General features: G+C 45.2%; 1 protein-coding gene across 8 annotated transcripts in view; it reads left to right on the top strand.

The window, feature by feature from the left end:
- SLC23A2 (solute carrier family 23 member 2) overlaps nt 1-17,510 on the top strand; it is a 132,908-nt gene that overhangs the window by 43,764 nt on the left and 71,634 nt on the right. For 7 of the 8 annotated variants that reach the window (XM_019462596.2, XM_019462600.2, XM_019462592.2 and 4 more), the window contains one exon: nt 13,026-13,286. In XM_019462596.2, the coding sequence (XP_019318141.1) occupies nt 13,179-13,286 (108 nt within the window). In that variant the 5' untranslated portion in view covers nt 13,026-13,178. Of the gene's footprint in view, nt 1-617; nt 735-13,025; nt 13,287-17,510 lie in introns of those variants that run through there. The other variant, XM_019462598.2, reaches the window with a different exon arrangement.

Below are 17,510 nucleotides of genomic sequence, written 5' to 3'. Positions count from 1 at the left end.
TGGGTACCAGAGGCACGTGCCTCTGTGTTTCTTCAGGCGCTTCGACTCTCCAGTGGGGCCTCTGCAGCTGGGACCTGCACAGCGGGTACCACACGCAGCCGGGCTCCAGCCCTTGGCTGTCCGTATTGCAGTTACTCGTTGCTTTTCCTATCATTGGAGTGAAGACATCATGCCTTGAAAATGTATTTTTAATCTTTGAAAGTCTTTGACCTTTGAAAACAATTGTTTTGGGGCTCCCAAGGGGGGAAATGAGAAATTACCAGGAAGCAAAATTAATCCCCCCCCTTTCATGGAGCTGAAAGCAGTGTGGGTGGACTTGTTCATCTGAACAGAGTGTTTGGAAAGATAGGTTTTAATTACCCTTGTTTGTATGGGTTTGAGAAATGTAATCCCAGCGACTGGTTGGTTTCCACAATAGAATATCCAGGTGCCACGTAGAAACCTGCTACAGACTGAGGGTAAGCAGGCCGAATTAGAAGTGTGCAGTAACCGTTCGTAACCAGGTGGTGGCTGTTGTGTAATACAGATGGATAGCATTTCTGACTAGGTGGTGTGGTTATACAATTTTGGCGAGCCTGTGTGGGTTATAAAAGCTGAAATTCCTTCGGTACCTGAAGCGTCTCAGGCTGAGCATTAGAACGGTCCCAGCCCAGCACAGATGCCAGCAGAGAGTTGGTGGGTGGGATGCTAATGAACGAATGTTTTTGTGGACAGGGTAAGATTTCCTTCTGCAGGTAAGACCATTTCTTGGTACGTGAACTCTGCTTTGGGGGAATTAGCGTCTGTGTCTGTGTCTCTGTCTGCGTGTGCATCTGGGGCTGCAGGGTCCGTTTCCGCACGCACGCATCTGTGACCATGTGCTCCCGTCCGTGGCTGTGTGTCTGGTTTTCCGAAGATACACAACTATGTCTGCGTGTGTGTCTGTGGGCGGGTGAGGAGCCTGCAGCTCCAGCTTGCCCAGCTGTGTTACTAGAAAGTCTCCAGCCTGAGTTTCGCAGTGCCGTCTGACAATATTTAAATAACCGAACATTAGCATTTATACAACTCTTAGAAGGCAGCGCTCTTCATTAAACATGTGAGAAAGAGTGACCTTAGAACCCCATCTGCAACAGCTGAAATGTCAGATATGGTGTATTTCAGGTGCTCGTTTACCTTGTCTGAGTGAGGTCCAGCTCCCAGCCATCCAAGGCTTTGTGTGCCTTTTATGTTTTCTTTTATGCAGAATTTTCAGGGTTCAAGGAAAACTAAGTACACAAACAAAAAGGAGTACAGACTAAACAAACTTCATGGAGAGCTGGAGTCTTTTATAGATGAATACATCAATTTTTTAATCCTTTAAGGTTGGGGGATTATCAAAATGTTAGGTTCAGACACTAAAAAAAAAAGCTGTACATCTGTAGCACAGGATTCTAAGTGGTTGCAGTCTCTGTATTGAATGGATATATTTTTTTTTTTTATGAATTAGGAGGAATATGTTCCTTTGCAGAAAAAAACCTATATATGACATACTCCCAGGCATGAGATGTTTATTGACGGTCAGGGAAAAGGCTCCCATTTATTGAAGGTCAGGGGAAACCTGTTATTTTGATCACTGTGTACTTGGGGTTAACCTGGAGAAGAATTACAGCATCTCAGCCCCAGGTAATTGCAGTGCAGTTTAGGCAAACCCACATTCAGTCATCAGGTAGTCCATCAGTGTAGGTGAAATTTCAGAGTGCCCTTTTCCTTATCTTGGGAAAGTGTGTGAGGAGGAGACAGAAGTCTTGATAAAGCGGGGGTTGCGTGAGGAGAAAAAAGATAACTGCAGAAGAGATTTGCAGATGTAACGGACGGTAGGAAAGAAGCAGGTGGTGGAGGGGACTGAGTAAAGGTGCCAAAGTCCAGCAAAACCAAGCAGGTGTCATGGGCAGTTAGTTAGGAAAGGAGGGAAGGACGAGCTTGACCTCTGTCTGCAGGTGAGGGAAGGAAATCTGGCTTTGGCACTGGGGGCTGGAGGAACTGATAAGAACGTTCCAGAGAGGAATGGTGTAGTCTGAAGAGTAGTTCAGAGGGAGGGCTGATAAGTACATTGAGCTTGAGGCGATGGGGTGAAGGATTGTGGGAAATGCTTCTGCTAGCACCTGAGCCTTTCCCAGTCCAGGCAGCCGTGGCAAAGCAGTTGGAGGTGACTCTGTGCCTTCCGGAGGCTTCCCCTGCAGGAGGAGAGGGAGCACGAGTCCTCAGTTGTGCTGGAAAGGGAGGGTGGAGCCGGGGGCTGGAGCAGCACCAAGGCGGCCACAGGGTTAGCAGGGCACAGCCATCCCTAGAAGTCACCTTAGCACTCAAGTTTGTCTTTGTACTGGGAAAGGGGTGGTGGGGGAGCTGGCAGATGGCAAAGGTCCTTTGGAGGTGTGCTGGAGGAGGAAGCTTTTTCCCATTCCTGGATAGTAACTGGGAGGCTTTTCTTAGCTTCTTCCAAAATGACCTTTACACGTAACTGTCTGGGCCTCTGGCGGGTGCTCCTCTTCGGAGCCTCGTGCCGTTGGTGTCTAAGGATGCTGGAGCAGCTCTCATGCTCTCAGGATTGCTGTGCCTGCCACTTGCCCTTGGCTTTTGTCCAAGGGAAAATCAGCCTCTCTGCCTCTGTTTTCTGAGTTGTGAAACGGTGAGAATAATAGCCCTTCCGGTATTTTTGTAGGGGTTAAGTGAAATCCTATTTGTATCTTGGATATAATAGGCAGTCAGTTAATTCTGAGCATGCTTTTATCTTGCTGTTAAAATTCCGTACAAAATTAGCTTCCCAGTGGCTCCTAAAACTACCGATTAATAATTTAAGGTAGTCTTTAAATAAAAAGAAAAAAACCCACTTGTACAAAATGATATGTTAAATCATACAGTAGAAGTAAACGAGATAAAACTTGATTTTGCTTGAGTTTTCTCAAATATACATTTATATTTTAATTCTGGCCTATATTTTAATTTACTCCATTACCTGTCCTCACCTCACTTGTCCTGGGCACAGGATTTCCCTGAGTGAATCTGGAGGGCAGGGACAAGTTTTATTTCAGATGTATGACTTGCCTCTGGGAAAATGTTCAAGTTTTCCTTAAATATTTGAGTGCCTTTTATGTGGTGGGCACTGTATCCCTGTCCCTATCCCTGCCTGGTCAGGGAGCTAGACCTAGAAGTCATGTGCCATGGAAACATGGAAGGGGGGCAGCAAACCCAGGGATGCTTCTTGGAGGAGGAGGCTTCTTGAGCTCCGACCTGGGAACCGCAGGTCATTGTGGCCCATGTGGATGGTACCTGGGGTGGGAGAGGCATCGTTAGGATAATGAGGCTCAAGGTCTTGTCATAATTGTGTTTAAAGAAAGTTTAGGGAAGAAATTTCTGCTGGATGAGATCAACTGCAGAAGGTGTCTGCCAGCTACCACATTAGGTCAGAAGAACAGGGATCACTGATGAGTTTGTATTTTAAAGCCCCTACACCAGCAGAACATTAGCTGCTTTGACCTTTTACTGTACGCCTGACTCCCGTCTTCCCCTAACTGAGCAGTCGATGAGTCAGCGTCTTGCCCTCTGGATCCCATGACCGTCACTTTTCATGGCTCAGCCTGTGTGTAAACTGACATCAGCTTAAATCCAGTTCCCTCTCAGCCTGGATTTAAGAGCTCTCTTAGGATTTAGAGTTCAGTTTGGGTCTAGAGCCTTTTCTGTACTCGGGCCTCTCGGGCCCTGTCTCTAGAAGAGACAGAAGGGGTCTTCTGCAGGCACAGAGTGTTCTTTAACGTCTTCTGTTTCATTTTAGCAGTTGGGGGTTTTCACATTATGCTTCATAAAATACTTGTTTTCGAATAGGAATGATCTTCCCTTACCCTGTGGTGTTCCAGGAAGATCTGCCATGTCTTCCCAGGGGGCCTTGCGGCCGAGGCCCCCGACTCCCATTTTCAGGGGACACCCAGGTAGTCCAGCAATATTTGCCCGAAGCCTTTTCTTCCGCCTTCAGAGCAGGGTTGTCACATGGGGGCACCTCATGGGCCCCAGGGGTGTAACCTCTCAAGGACTGTTCCTCCTGGAGTTCTCAGCAGGTTTCTGACGTGGAACCTGGCAGCCGACTCTGGGCTCCCTTCCGGAAATCCAGGTTTTATCCGGCTTCTTTGAAACTTCTCCTCCTGAGACAAAAGTCTACAAACCGAGATGGTGACAGAAAGCTGTCACCAGCTCGTTGCGGGGATTGGAGATTTTCTTGATAGCAGCCATGGAGGTCGTTTGGTATAGGGCTCTGATAGATGCTGAAGAAGGGCCACTCGGAGGCTTTTGTTCTGGGCCGTCTCTTCCTATAGCAAGGATATAGTATGACACTTTAGCAGTGTCTTCATCTTGCACCACTTGGACAAATTATTTCTATGGGTATGTTACTTGAAGCCCAGAAAATAACCTGATTTAAATTGGGTACTTGGAATATGCTTTCTATGTCACTCGGCAGGGCATTAGTGACATCAGTGACTTTTAGGCTTGTGTATGTGTGTGTGTGTTGACTGAGCCACAGTAAAGTATTTTACCTTGAAACTAGACACCCTTGTCTCATGAGATGTGCTCTGAGGTTTTTTTGTTCTGCTAAATTTCATCGTCTTACAAATTCTGGCTGAGATCATGGCCCACTACTAGTGGGTACTGACTGGCAGTTTGAAAAATAAGAGCAAAAGTTCTTGGAGTGTTTCGGAAAAGGCTGCGGGAAGATCGCCCTCTCCCCGCCCCCCCCCCCCCAACCCGCCCCCGGTTATACCCCATGACCGTAACTGTCATCACAAGATCAAATAATAACCACCCCTAACTGGTTCATTCGCTGCTGCCTAAAGGGAATAATAATAGCTAGGATGAATGTCAGGATTGTAAACTTTCTAAAGCAGGACCCTATGTATTAGGCAACCATTTAAGTCCTTTTATTTAATTAAAGGGAGTTGAACATCTATAAGTTGAGGATATGTGTTCCAATAATCCTTTTTTGTCTTGGATTAAAAGCATTTAGGTCAAATGTTAGCATTTAACAGAATTTAATGGAGCAGCCGCAGTTCAACTATAATCCCCTAATGATGGGATTTAAGCAGAGAGAGCCACGGATTGGCTTTTAAAATGTGCTTTATCATTGAACCTGGCCGGCTCTGAAAGCTCTTGTTTGTACCTTGGTAAGAACCAAACTACCACTTGGCAAGTTGAGGTTTTGAGTTTCTTTATCCCAAAGTTTTCCTTGTTAGTCATACTCTCGGCTGTCTGGGTAGGTTGCTGCAGAGAAAGTAGTTTTATCCCACCCCAGGTTGTCCATCAAAAGGTGGGGGTAATCTGAGGACCGCTAGCATCAGAACGTTTGTGCGTTTGTTAAAAATGTTCCCGTTGGGGGGTTTGCGCCTGGGTGGCTCAGTCGGTTGAGCGTCCGACTTTGGCTGAGGTCATGATCTCACTGTGAGTTCGAGCCCTGCATTGGGCTCACTGCTGTCGGCTCTAAGCCTGCTTGTGATCCTCTCCCCACCCCCCCCCCCCCGCCCCTCCCCTGCTTGTGCTCTTTCTCCCCACCGCACCTCAAAAATATTAAAATGTTCCCAGCTCCCAGTATAGGTCTACAGAATCAGAATTTGGAGGAGGGAACATTTTTTAAGTTGGTGGATTATGGGAGTTTTTTAATTGTTTTTTTCCTTTGAAAATTGATTTTTACCAAAGTATAGTTCACATACAGTAAACGGATATACATACAGATGGAGCCACCAGAATCACAACCATGGTGTAGAATATTTCTTCAGTGTTTCCTTCCTTCTGCCTATGGGAGTCCCTCCTCCCTTCTGCAGTAGGTCCCCACTATCTGCTTCCTGTCACCGTAGATCAAGGAATCAGGCAGCATGTCCTGGGTCCAGCTTCTTTCATTCAACATAGTGTCTGTGCATTTCCTCCACGTTTTATGCATCGGTATTTGCTTCCTTTTTATTGCTGAGTATTTTTTGTAGGGACCCACCATGGCTTGTTTATCCATTTGCCTGTCGATGGAACTTTTGAGGTCTTGAATTTGGGGCTGTTATAATGAAAACAGCTTTGAGACTTTGTCCACAGGTATTTGTGTGGAAGAAGTCTGTATTTTGAATAACCTTCCCACGCAAGTCTTAGGCATATGAACTACTGATTCTTTCTATTCTTTTCTTATTCTTCTTGTATCATTTTGGAGAACTGTAAAAGTTGGATTTGCCATGCATTTATGTTTTTGATGTAATATTCATTCAGTGCCATCTATATGGGGTAAATGTGTAGTTGATTAATGTTTACTGAGTATCCTGTGCTCAGAGCTGGGGATATAAAGATGAATTGTACATAGGAGAATTCTGCCCTTTGGGAGGACTCTTAGTGGTTCCTTCATTCAGCCATTAAGTGCTTTGGACTAGGTACTGCCAGATGGTGATGGGAAGACACATTTTCTTAGGTTTTGCTTCCAAGAAACACAAAGTCTTGGTTAGTAAACTCCGGGAGCAGCTCAGCCTTTAAATTCTGTTTGGATAGTACCATCATACTGCCAAGTCAGGTGGCTGTGGGAAGCCACAGTAGGGAGTCGACACATTCCTGAACAGCAGAGAAATGGTCAGATTAAGTGCAAAAGAAAGGATCACTGGCTGAATAGTTGACCAAAGAAGTGCTGGTTCAATGCTGTTATTCTGCATTTGTTCATGATTATTGGTGGTTCACTTCCTGGAGAAGTGGAAGCTTATTAAATAAAGATCTGAATATTTTACTTTCCTACTTGCTCATAGCAGCATTTGCCAAATTGCTATTTTTCTACCCTGTCAGGCTGCAGATTTATTTTGAGGTTGAAAAAGATTTTTGTTTTTAGGAGCCAGTGATGGCTTCCTACTTGCTTTAGGATAGTGATTTAAAAAAAAAATTATTTATCTTTGACAGAGAGAGAGGAAAGGGCAGAGAGAGGGAGAGAATCCCAAGCAGGCTCCACACTCAGCGCAGAGCCGGACGCGGGGCTTGATCTCACGAACTCTGTGAGATCATGACCTGACCCGAAACCAAAAGCTGGACACTTAACTCACTGAGTCACCCAGGTGCCCCATAAGTTTGGAATCATGCCATATTTGTCCTTCTGTGACTGGCTTATTTCACTTAGCATAGTCTTATGCATGCTATTTTTTTTAAACCTGATTCTTTACATAATATAAGGTGAACATCTTTCCATGTCAGTCATTATTTCTGTGTCCTGTTTTTACTGACCACGTGGTATTTCTTTGTAGGAATATACCATAATTTTGCCATTCAATTTCCTAGTGTTGAATATTAGATTTTTCCTGATTTTTAGTCTTATTAATAATGTTAATGTGCACAATTTCATACCTAAATCTTTGCATCCCAATTAACAAATATTACACAGTAAATATATCTATTAATATTAGAAGTGAACATTAATAGGCCTCTTTTGATACATATAATCAAATTGCCTTTTCATTAGCAAATTTATTTTTCACTAGGAGTGTAAGTTTGTCTATTCACTGTCTTACAAATAAGGGATTAAAAACAACCCACATAGGTTAAAAAAAGTACCTCATTTTAATATACTTTCATTTGAGTTAGAAAAATTTTTTTTAAATGTTTATTTTTGAGAGAGACAGAGCGTGAGTGTGAGAGGGGCAGAGAGAGAGGGAGACACAGAATCTGAAGCAGGCTCCAGGCTCTGAGCTGTCAGCACAGAGCTCCATGTGGGGCTTGAACCCATGGAATGTGAGATCATGACCTGAGCTGAAGTCAGTCACTTAACTGACCGAGTCACCCAGGCATTCCCCCCCGCCCCCAGTTTTTTTAATGTTTATTTATTTTGGGGAAAGAGAGTGTATATGAGAGGGGGAGGGGCAGAAAGAGGGGGAGACAGAATCTGAAGCAGGCCTCAGGGGTTTCTGTTGTCTCGTCTGTTTGTCAGTTTTTGTGAGCTCCCCTGTTTATTCCAACTTTGTGTTAGGGTTCCTATCTAATAGAGCACATTCTTATTATTTTTTCAGATATTTGTGGCTATCCTTATTCTTCCACAGGAATTTCAGCCCCCTTTCTCTTCTTTTGGGGTATTAATTTTTATTGAATTCATATACATTATGTATATCGGAAAATGAATATACGAATAGCACTCTTATTCCAGGGTTGAGTCTTTTTTTTCTAGTTATTTAAATCTGCTTTATGATCCCTAGTAATAGTTGACTGTTGTATAAATAAAGGTCATGCACATTTTTTGTGAAACTTAAGTATTTAATGCTATAATTGCCGTTTTTAAAAATGTAATTTATTGTTAAGTTAGCTATGTACAGTGTGCTCTTGGTTTCAGGGGTAGATTCCCATGATTCATCACTTCCATGCTCATCCCAACAAGTGTCTTCCTCAATGCCCATCACCCATTTCCTCTCTCCCCAGCTCCCCCACCAACCCTCAGTTCTCTGTATTTAAGAGTCTCTTATGGTTTGCCTCCCTCTCTGTTTGAAACTATTTTTTCCCCTATAATTGCCATTTTAAACAGGATTTGTTCATCCTCTTGTCTTCAGGGGTCAGTAAACTTTTCCATAAACAGCTCAGGTTTTCTGGCCCAGATACCCTGTCACGTGTGCTTCTTCCTTGCTGTTGTTTACCACCCATGACAACGTAAAACCCACTCTTACCTGGGGGCCCTGCAAAGCCAGGCAGGGCGGTATTTTGCCAGCTTCAGAACCAGACGCTTGTTGCTGGCATTTGGGGAATGTTTGAGCCAATCAGCGCCAAAGGAGCTCTGCTCACATATTTTGTGCCTAGCTGGCTACCGGTAGATTCTCTGACTTTCCTACCTCTTGGTTGTGGTTCTGATTTGCTCCTTTCCTTTCAGACACTTCCTCCTCTTTCTGTCAGTCGAACGATCACAGTGATGTCCACACCCTGGCTTGTCCCTGACATCCGTGCATCCACGGTGTTACAGATGTGGTGAATGTTGGCTGTTAATCTCCTTTTTCAATTTAGTAAGAGTATTAAGCCAGACTGAGTCTTACATTATATTTAGTACCTTTATTTTTTCACAGCGTATTTATTCATTGCACAAATAGCGGGCAACCTTCAATACAGGTGCCGAATTGAGCCGCGGGAGCCAGGGATACAGGCAGTGGACGCATGGTCTGGCTGGGCAGGCAGACATGATCTCGCTGTATCAGCCATCCTCACGCTTCCCGGACGCCAGGGTGAGGTGGCGAGCAGAGGAAGCACTGATGGGAGTTACCCCGATGGAAGGGGACGAGCTAAAGGGTGTCAATTTTGGAGGCACTGCCTGTACGTGAGCTTGAGGGCTCGTGAGGGACCCAGCAGCCGAGAACCTGAAAGATGGAAATGACGGCGCAGTGGGGCCACGCTTCCCAGGAGGCTTCACGGTGACCCTGTGGCCTTGCTGAGGAATTGGGCTGTTATTCTCAGGTGCATCAGGACACATCAAAGGGCACGCTGGCTGCGCTTGTGTGGACAAGTGGAGTGCTCGAGCTAGAACAGGAAAGGGAGGCCAGAGGCAGTAGGGCTGTTGGTAAGGTGGTGGTGATGCTGTGCAGCGCCTGGAGGGTACAGCTCTGGGAGCTCCTGCTCTGGGGCAGGTGGGGGCTTCAGCCCTGGAGAGGGAGCTTGGTGGTCCTTGCCCCGTTGGGGCCCCCCCAGAAATCTCAGGTAGGGCAGACGGCACACGGCAAGTCAGGCGGCTGGGCTTCCAGGCCAGCCTGGGCCACGTTCGCTCCAGGAGGGGGGCCGGGGGTCTTGCTTGTATAAACGCTGTTAGGGCAGGAATGCTGATTAAAGTTTGAATCCTGCTCCACTGCTTTTGGCTGTGTGTCCTTTGGCAAGTTACTGAGCTGCTCTGAAGCTTACCTTCCCCTTTTGTGGAATTAGTGGAATATCATGCAATACCGTTTCCTACTTAGGAGGACAAGGGGCTGTTGATCTGGTGAGGCAGGTGCTTAGCTAGGAGACTGGTTGTCGCTCTCACTGTGTCATTCCTCGTCCTTTTCATCATTAATGAGCCCCATCACTCATCCCTCAGCTCCTCCTTTCCCTCATCACCGGGTCAGGGGCAAGATAGCAGTGGCTTTGCTTTAGTCTTCCTTTTGCAAGGAGTAGGAAGAGGGGCGATGGGGGGCTGGGGGCAGGCAGATCTTCCCCAGTGTTGGATTCCCTGGGAGATTTTGCCTTTTAACACAAACTTTAAACCAGACCCTAAGCTTCCCCCCCCCCCCCCCCCCCCCCCCCCCCGCTTTTGTCTTTTGCTGTTTTTTGCATCTGGGCCTTGACATTTCCCCACTCAAGTTCAGCCTATGTGGATGAAGCACTCTGCTGTGGGGTCTGGCCTTGAGACTGTCTTCTTCACTCTCAAACACTTGAGTGTGGAATGCTCTGTCACCTGGAGACTTGTGAGGATATCTTTCTGTGCTCATTGTTCAGTCTCCTCTCCTTCTTCCGCTCCCTGTCTTACTTGAGAAAGGGTGTCCCCTCTTCCAGGTCTGGGAGCCTTCTGCCCCAAAGCCTCTCAGTGCATCACTGTCCTGTACAAGAGGCCCCATCTCCTCTTGTTGCTCACTGGGCTTGTCTTCAGGGTACCCCAAAGGGTGCTGCTCTGCAAGAGACAGCAAAGGCAGGGGGTAGGTCCCAGTAGAGCTCACAAGGGCCAGTTAAACATTCGGTAGAGAAATAGGACACGGGGTACTTGATGGAAAGTGGTCTTGCAACGGTGGAACTGTCCCCCTTTGTTCCCAGTCATGGGGGTAGTCACATTTGGGATCTGCCCCATGCATTGTAGGATGTTTAGCAGCACTCCTGGCCTCTACCTATTAGATGCTGGTGGCTCTCTCCGGGTTGTGATGGCTCTAGACATTGCCAAATGTCCCCTGGAGGGAAAGTCACTCCGGGTTGAGAGCTGCTGCTTTCAACAGACCATGGATAGGATATAACCAAGAATGCAAAATGTGCATGCATATTTAAACCAAAAGAGCCCCTCCATGTCATGATCTCATGGTTCGTGGGTTCAAGCCTGCATCTGGCTCTTTTCTGACAGCTTGGAACCTGGAGCCTGCTTCGAATTCTGTGTCTCCCTCTCTGCCCCTCCCTGGCTTGTGCTCTGTCTCTCAAAAATACACGTTAAAAGAAAACTAAAAACAAGCAAAAAAAACAAACGAGCCCCTCAAAAAAGTTTGATATGTGCATTTGATTCTGTTCTACTTGAGGCAACTTGATATTCTGGCAGCCGTTTCCTTTATTTTCCCATCTTGCACTCTACCAAACTATCAAATTTTGTGTGATTCTCTTATCTGCCTATATTTCAGTTTTTCCTCTGGCTCATCCAAAGTCATTATTGAATGAAAGTCTGTAACAGAATTCCCTGAACAGGAGGTTTTCCTACTTGTATTTTGTCTTTCTTTCTTTCTTTCTTTCTTTCTTTCTTTCTTTCTTTCTTTCTTTCTTTCTCTCTCTCTCTCTCTCTCTCTCTCTCTCTTTCTTTCTTTCTTTCTTTCTTTCTTCATTGTTTTCACTTATTTGAGAGAGAGGGAGAGAGGCGGGGGGGGGGAGGGAGAGGGAGAGAGAGAGAGAGAAGGAGAGAGAGAGAGAGAGAGAGAGAGAGAGAAAGAATGCCAAGCAGGCTCCATGCTGGAGCCTGGTGCAGGGCTCCATCCCACGACCCTGGGACCATGACCTGAGCCAAAATCAAGAGTCGGGTGCTCAACTGACCGAGCTACCCAGGTGGTCCTCCTACTTATATTCCTAAACTTTGTAGGTGTGTCTTCACATTTGCAGGACCGTTTGGCTGGGTTATTTCTTCTCAGTTGGAACAGTAATTGGCGCTGAGATCTGACATCGTTCTAATGAGTGTTCTGTCCCTTCTCACCCCTATCTGATTGTGGTTTTGTTTTTTTTTTTAATAAAACGTTGGGCATACTTAGGCATGTTTTATTGTACACATGCCAATCCTTGTAGGGATCTTATGTGTCCTCTCATTTCTGGAAGCTGAAATTCCCCAAATGCTTATTAATTTTTGGGTGGATCTCTTTCATTGTGTAAGTCCTGCTTCTGTTGTTTGACATTGAGTTTTTAATTTTCTTCACTGAAACTTGGCCACAGAGAATTGTTCCAGTGATTTCCTACTCATCTATTACTTAGATTTTTTTCTTAGCCTAGAGCAGTGCACTTTTCCTCCTCAAACAATATCAGTTTGAGCATTCCAGGCCCATCTTCCCCTTCCCCTTCCTCCCTTATCTCTTGCCTTTTTACCTCCTTTCCTCTATTTTGTCTTTCCGATTTCCTGTTTAGGTTTATGTTGTCATTTGATTGATACGGAATGTTCTGGCTCTGTGTTTTGTGTGGCATTCTAGCCCATTTAAAGGTCATCTTGACATGTTCTCGAACTCTGGTCATTTAATCCTGGGTTCATTTTATCTCCCCCCCCCCCTCCTTTTTTTATGCTTTTGAATGCCTTCCCCTACCTTTAATTGGGCACCTATAGGCAATTCGGAATTTTTGATATCCTGGTAAATTAGCTGTGGTTACCACTAGTGACATGTGACTGTTTAAATTCAAATCAGTTAAAATTAGATGCAAGTAAAAATTCCATTTCTCTATTGCGCTAGCCACATTTCAAGGGCTCAGTACTAATTGCCTTGTGGGTAATGACTGTTGGATTGGACAAGGCAGATACAGAACATTTAATCACTGTGGCAGGTTCCATTGGATAGTGCTGTGCTGTGAGATCTGTACCATAATGCATGTCAGAGAAATCCCTGTGCTGCCTTTTCATCTTTGTATTTGGGTATTTCTGATGGTCCAGTTCAGTGGTCCCACTCTCCAGGGGGCAGTTCAGAATCTGTGTGACTGACTATAAGCAAAATAGTGGGGACTTGAAAAGTGTGATTAAGTGATATGCTTTTTTGATGTTTGGATGTGACTTACGCTCTGACTTCTCTGCAGGAAATGCAGTGAATGTGTGTCCTGTGCTTTTTGTGTGCTCCTGGTGATTTGGCTGCTTCCTCTCTTTCTAGGTGCTAGAGATGGCACTTGTGGGGCTCATCTCTGCCTGAGAATTGGGTGCTCCTGGCACTGGAAGAGCCAGCTCAGATCCTGGGCTCCTCGCTTGAACAAGCCTTCTCTTCCAGCCACTCCAGTCCAACGGCCAAACTACTCATTTTCTCTTAATGATGGGTATTGGTAAGAACACTACGTCCAAATCCATGGAGGCTGGAAGTTCAACTGAAGGCAAATATGAAGATGAAGCGAAGCATCCCGCTTTCTTTACTCTTCCGGTAACTATGTTCCCTTCTTTCTCTCCTCTTGAATCACTCTCAAGTAGTTTTTGTATTGAATCAGCATAGGATTAGCTTTAATACCCCTGTTGTCAGTGAAGGTTAAGGCATTTGAAAACCAAATGCTTTTCACGTGAGATAGTCTTTGGGAGCCCTGTTGGCTGACTCAGGTTTTGGCTCTACTACTTTCTGCCCAGTCACCTGATGGGATTAGCTCCAGGAAGGAAGCACGCATTGGCGGGAACATCATGAAATCAGCCCAGTGCTTACTGTGTACTGGAGCGTGCTACGAGCTTAATTCTGTCTCCAAAACTGTGTTCTACCGAAATAACCCCAAACCCAACTTTGTGGACTTATATTGCAAAGTAGGAGAAGGAATGGATGACTTACTATTTGGAACCTAAAAGTCCATGCTTTGTATTATGGCAGCAGCATCCAAGATGTAGTTTTATCTGGACAAGTGTTATCAGTTAGATAAGGCTGATTACACACGTTCATTATATTCAATGCTAATATTTTTCCAGATGCAGGATTATGATTTGATGTGTATAAAGTTACCTAAAGTGTTGGTTCAAAAAAGGAAAAAGCTCTTCAGAGAGAACTTGCCTCTGGCTGTTTTTCTCTTAATACTGGAAATGAGGTTAAGGGCAAGAATACCTTGTCCTAAGATTCCTTACTGAATGGTCCTGGAATTTGCCTCACTGTGGCATTAACTCAGGAAGAAGGATGCGAACACGTATCTTTAAGCACATTGATTGACCCGACTTGTATTCACATTTTGGTTTTTTACCCTATTAATTAATTCAGAGCTGTCTCAATGATTTTACACCTCACATCACTGTTTTCTTTCTTCCTATAAAGTGAAAATTTTAAATGGTATTTTCTGCTGTGTTGAAGGCTTAGGATTGACATAGACAGTCTTTCTAGAGAAAGAGGCGAGTTGGTTTTTCAAGTTTAAATAAGATCATCTTTGAAAAATGAAAAGGAGCGTTTTGTGCCTGGTTATCAGTGTGCCTCTCCTGTTGCCTGAGAGCCCAGCAGACCGCTCACCCTCACCCTCTACTTGAGAGAAAAAAACTGGAGCTTCCTTGGTCACCCATCCACCTTGTCGTTATGGTCGAGTTTTAGGTTGACTTATTTTCATATTCAGATTGTGATACTTTACAGTTTGTTAAACCCACAGCATTTGCTGTCCTTTTTCATACTTATTCCCCTGTTTGTTTCCCTCTCCCTTCCTCTTTGCTCACTTTTCTTTAAAAAAACAAACAAAAAAACCACTGAGGGTCTGTGAACGGTCACTGCCTTCATCTTTGTACATCTGAAAATAACTGTATTTTGCTCTCAACTCTTGGATGAACTTCTGTTAATTACACACTAGAGCTTTCTAGTCGGTCTGTGTTTCTCTTTAACCGCATTCTCATGGTTTGGATATCTTTTTCTAGTGATGATTCTGGATGGATTCCCCAGTGTTATTTTCCAGTTTACTAGTTCCTTGTGTATGGTCATGTGTTTATGTTGAATTTTTGTTGCATTGATTATAGTTCTTGTTTCCGAGATTTCTGTTTGGTTCAATCCTATTTTTGGTTCTTAATTTCTCGTATGTGTGTTTGTGTTGTTTAAAAATGTTTTTTTATTTAAACCACCGAGGACCCTAATGTACTTATTTTAAAGTAATTCTCCAATTGTTCTATTTATCAAGAGGTGTGAAATCCTCTTCTGAGTGTTTCTTTTGAGATTTTCTCCCCTCTCCCCTCCACTTCCCACTTCTGTTGCTGTGGTTTTGCATTCTTTCTTTCTGGATCCAGTCGAGGACCAGGTCGTATGGCAGAGGTCTTACTCTCTCCCTCAGTGGTGCCGACCATGACATGACCTGCTGGGTCCTGGCTTTGAGCAATGGACCTGGTTCTTTTCCCCCTTGTGTGGGGGTTCCCCAGCTCCTGTCTACCAGCTGGAGCCGAGGGCTGCCTGACCGAGGTCTGTTGGGCTCAGAGCCCTGCCTGGCCCAGTGTCAGCCTATTCGTTGCTTTTTATGTTTCTTGTTACAGAAAGGTTTGTCTGTTTTGGGTTTTTCCCTCTACTGTTCTTTAAATTATTTTTTTAAATATTTATTTTATTTTTGAGAGAGAGAGCAAGAGTGTGCAAATGTGGGGGGGTGGGGCGCAGAGAGAGAGGGAGACACAGAATGAGAAGCAGGCTCCAGGCTCTGAGCTGTCAGCACAGAGTGCAGTGCAGGGCTCACAAACCTGCAAGATCATGACCTGGGCCGAAGTCAGCACTTAACCGACTGAGCCACCCAGGCACCCCCTCTACCATTCTCTACTTGCTCCTGCAAGTACATGGGAGCTGAGAACGTGGACATACGTGTAGTCGGATATAAACATGATGTACACCTAAGGTTGGTTTAACATTATAGCAGTTTCAGTAGGGAACTTCTGGAATTTTTACCGCTGTGTGGGGCTATCAAGGTAAGTATCAAAAAGGGGGATAAAAAGAAGACAACTAGAGTTGGCATCATGGGCGTGAGCTTCCAGGAGGAGGGGCTGTGAAGGGTCAGCACACGCACCACCAGGATGACTTAGAAGCAGGGAGGTCAGGAAGTGTATTCACACGAGCGCCTGCAGGGCATATGAGAAAGCAGAAGGCCAAGCAGCAGGAAAACAGATGAAAACAAAAGTCTAACAAGGAGTGTTTGTTAAAGAAATAGTTCACGTGTAGGAAAGCTGCATTGCCCGTATTTAATCACTAGTGAAATTGCTGCCTAAGAAAGCTTAAGATAGAAGACCATTCTGCATGATTTGCTTGTTAACAGGACAGGTGTAAGGGGCTAGGTCACAGCTGCTCTCTTTCCACTGTCCAGCTGGTAGGATTATTTGGGTCGCTGCCTCTCTGCTCTCGGGATGTACATCTGTATCTCCCTGTTCCTCGTCCCGCCCAGAAGGTCTCGACGCTAATTTCATTGAATCTCACAACCTGAGAGCTAAAGGTGGCTGTAGAACTCTCCTGATAGTTCTATGGGAAGGTGAAGTACACGGGTTTGCCCCAAGCCTACAGTTCACCTGGTGCATTAGCTCGACTTTTCTATCAGTTGGATCACACAGGCTCTTGGCTCCAGGTAGTTCACAGCTAGTGAGGAAGACAGGAGCTGCACGTAAGCAGTACTAATAACAGGTATGGTGGATTGATCTGCTGACTCTAACAGGTGTTCTTGGGGATGTTCTTAAAGAGTTGGGATGGGCGGGGATTGAACTGCTGTAGCTGATGCTCTGGCCAGAGCGAAGGTGAAAGATGAGGCTCGGTCTCTTGTTGCCTCCAGCTCCTTGTCACTGTGAGCATCTGGCTGACTTGGTGATTCTGGTTGTGTATTGTTTTCTCTTATGTGACATGGCCTCTCTGTGCACCAATAAATGATACTTGTCCTTTTCGCCAGATCTGTGCTGCCTAGCACAGTAGCTGCTAGCTACATGTGGCTATTTAAACTCATTAAAATGAAAATCTGAAATTCAGTTCCTCAGTCGCACTGATCAAGTGCTTGACAGCCTCACGAGGCTACTGGTTAGTCCATCTCTTTTTGCTTGCTGGTCAAGGCCTTGCCAGACTAAAATGCAGGCTCTTATTTTCATGTTTGCTTTGGAGTCAGAAGCTGGGGCTCAGGCTGTCAGCTGTTACTGTGTGAGAGATCAGTGCCCGGAGGCTGGGGCAGCAGGAACCAAAGCTGGCTGCTCCTTGAACCATATTGGGGAGGTCTGCTGGAGCAGGCTGCTGGAGGTGGGGGTGGGGTGCTGAGGATCTTCTCACTGGAGATTCTCTTTGGCCTCCTATGCTGAATAAAAGCTTCCTCAAATGGGGCAAGAGGTGACTTTTGAGAAACTCACATGGAAAGGGGATCAGAGTTTCTTTAAACAAAGTAAAATAATGGCCCATGACAATAACTTAAAGAGAAAAAGAATAAATCCATACATAGAAGAACAATGAATAGGTCACAGGAAGAACCAGAGACTTGCAAAGCCCTGGCATTCAGAGAAGTTAGATCGTGTGATCAGAATTGATATTAAATAGGAGAAACATAACAAAAGATCTCCTTATCCCATGGGAATCTTGTTAGGCAAATTTGTATGCTTTTAAAGGCAACTAGGAAATGTGTCATATGGGCGAATGCCATGTGGCAAGAAATTAGAACCGGAAAAACCACAAAAAGGCTTGAACCCTAAGGACACCAGCCAGGTA

This window comes from Panthera pardus, unplaced genomic scaffold (genome assembly GCF_024362965.1).
Source record: "Panthera pardus isolate Hobbes unplaced genomic scaffold, ASM2436296v1 HiC_scaffold_25, whole genome shotgun sequence".
NCBI classification, from domain to species: Eukaryota; Metazoa; Chordata; class Mammalia; order Carnivora; family Felidae; genus Panthera; species Panthera pardus.
The sequence above is the reverse complement of the archived record's forward strand: the minus strand, read 5'-3'. Positions and strand labels throughout refer to the sequence as shown.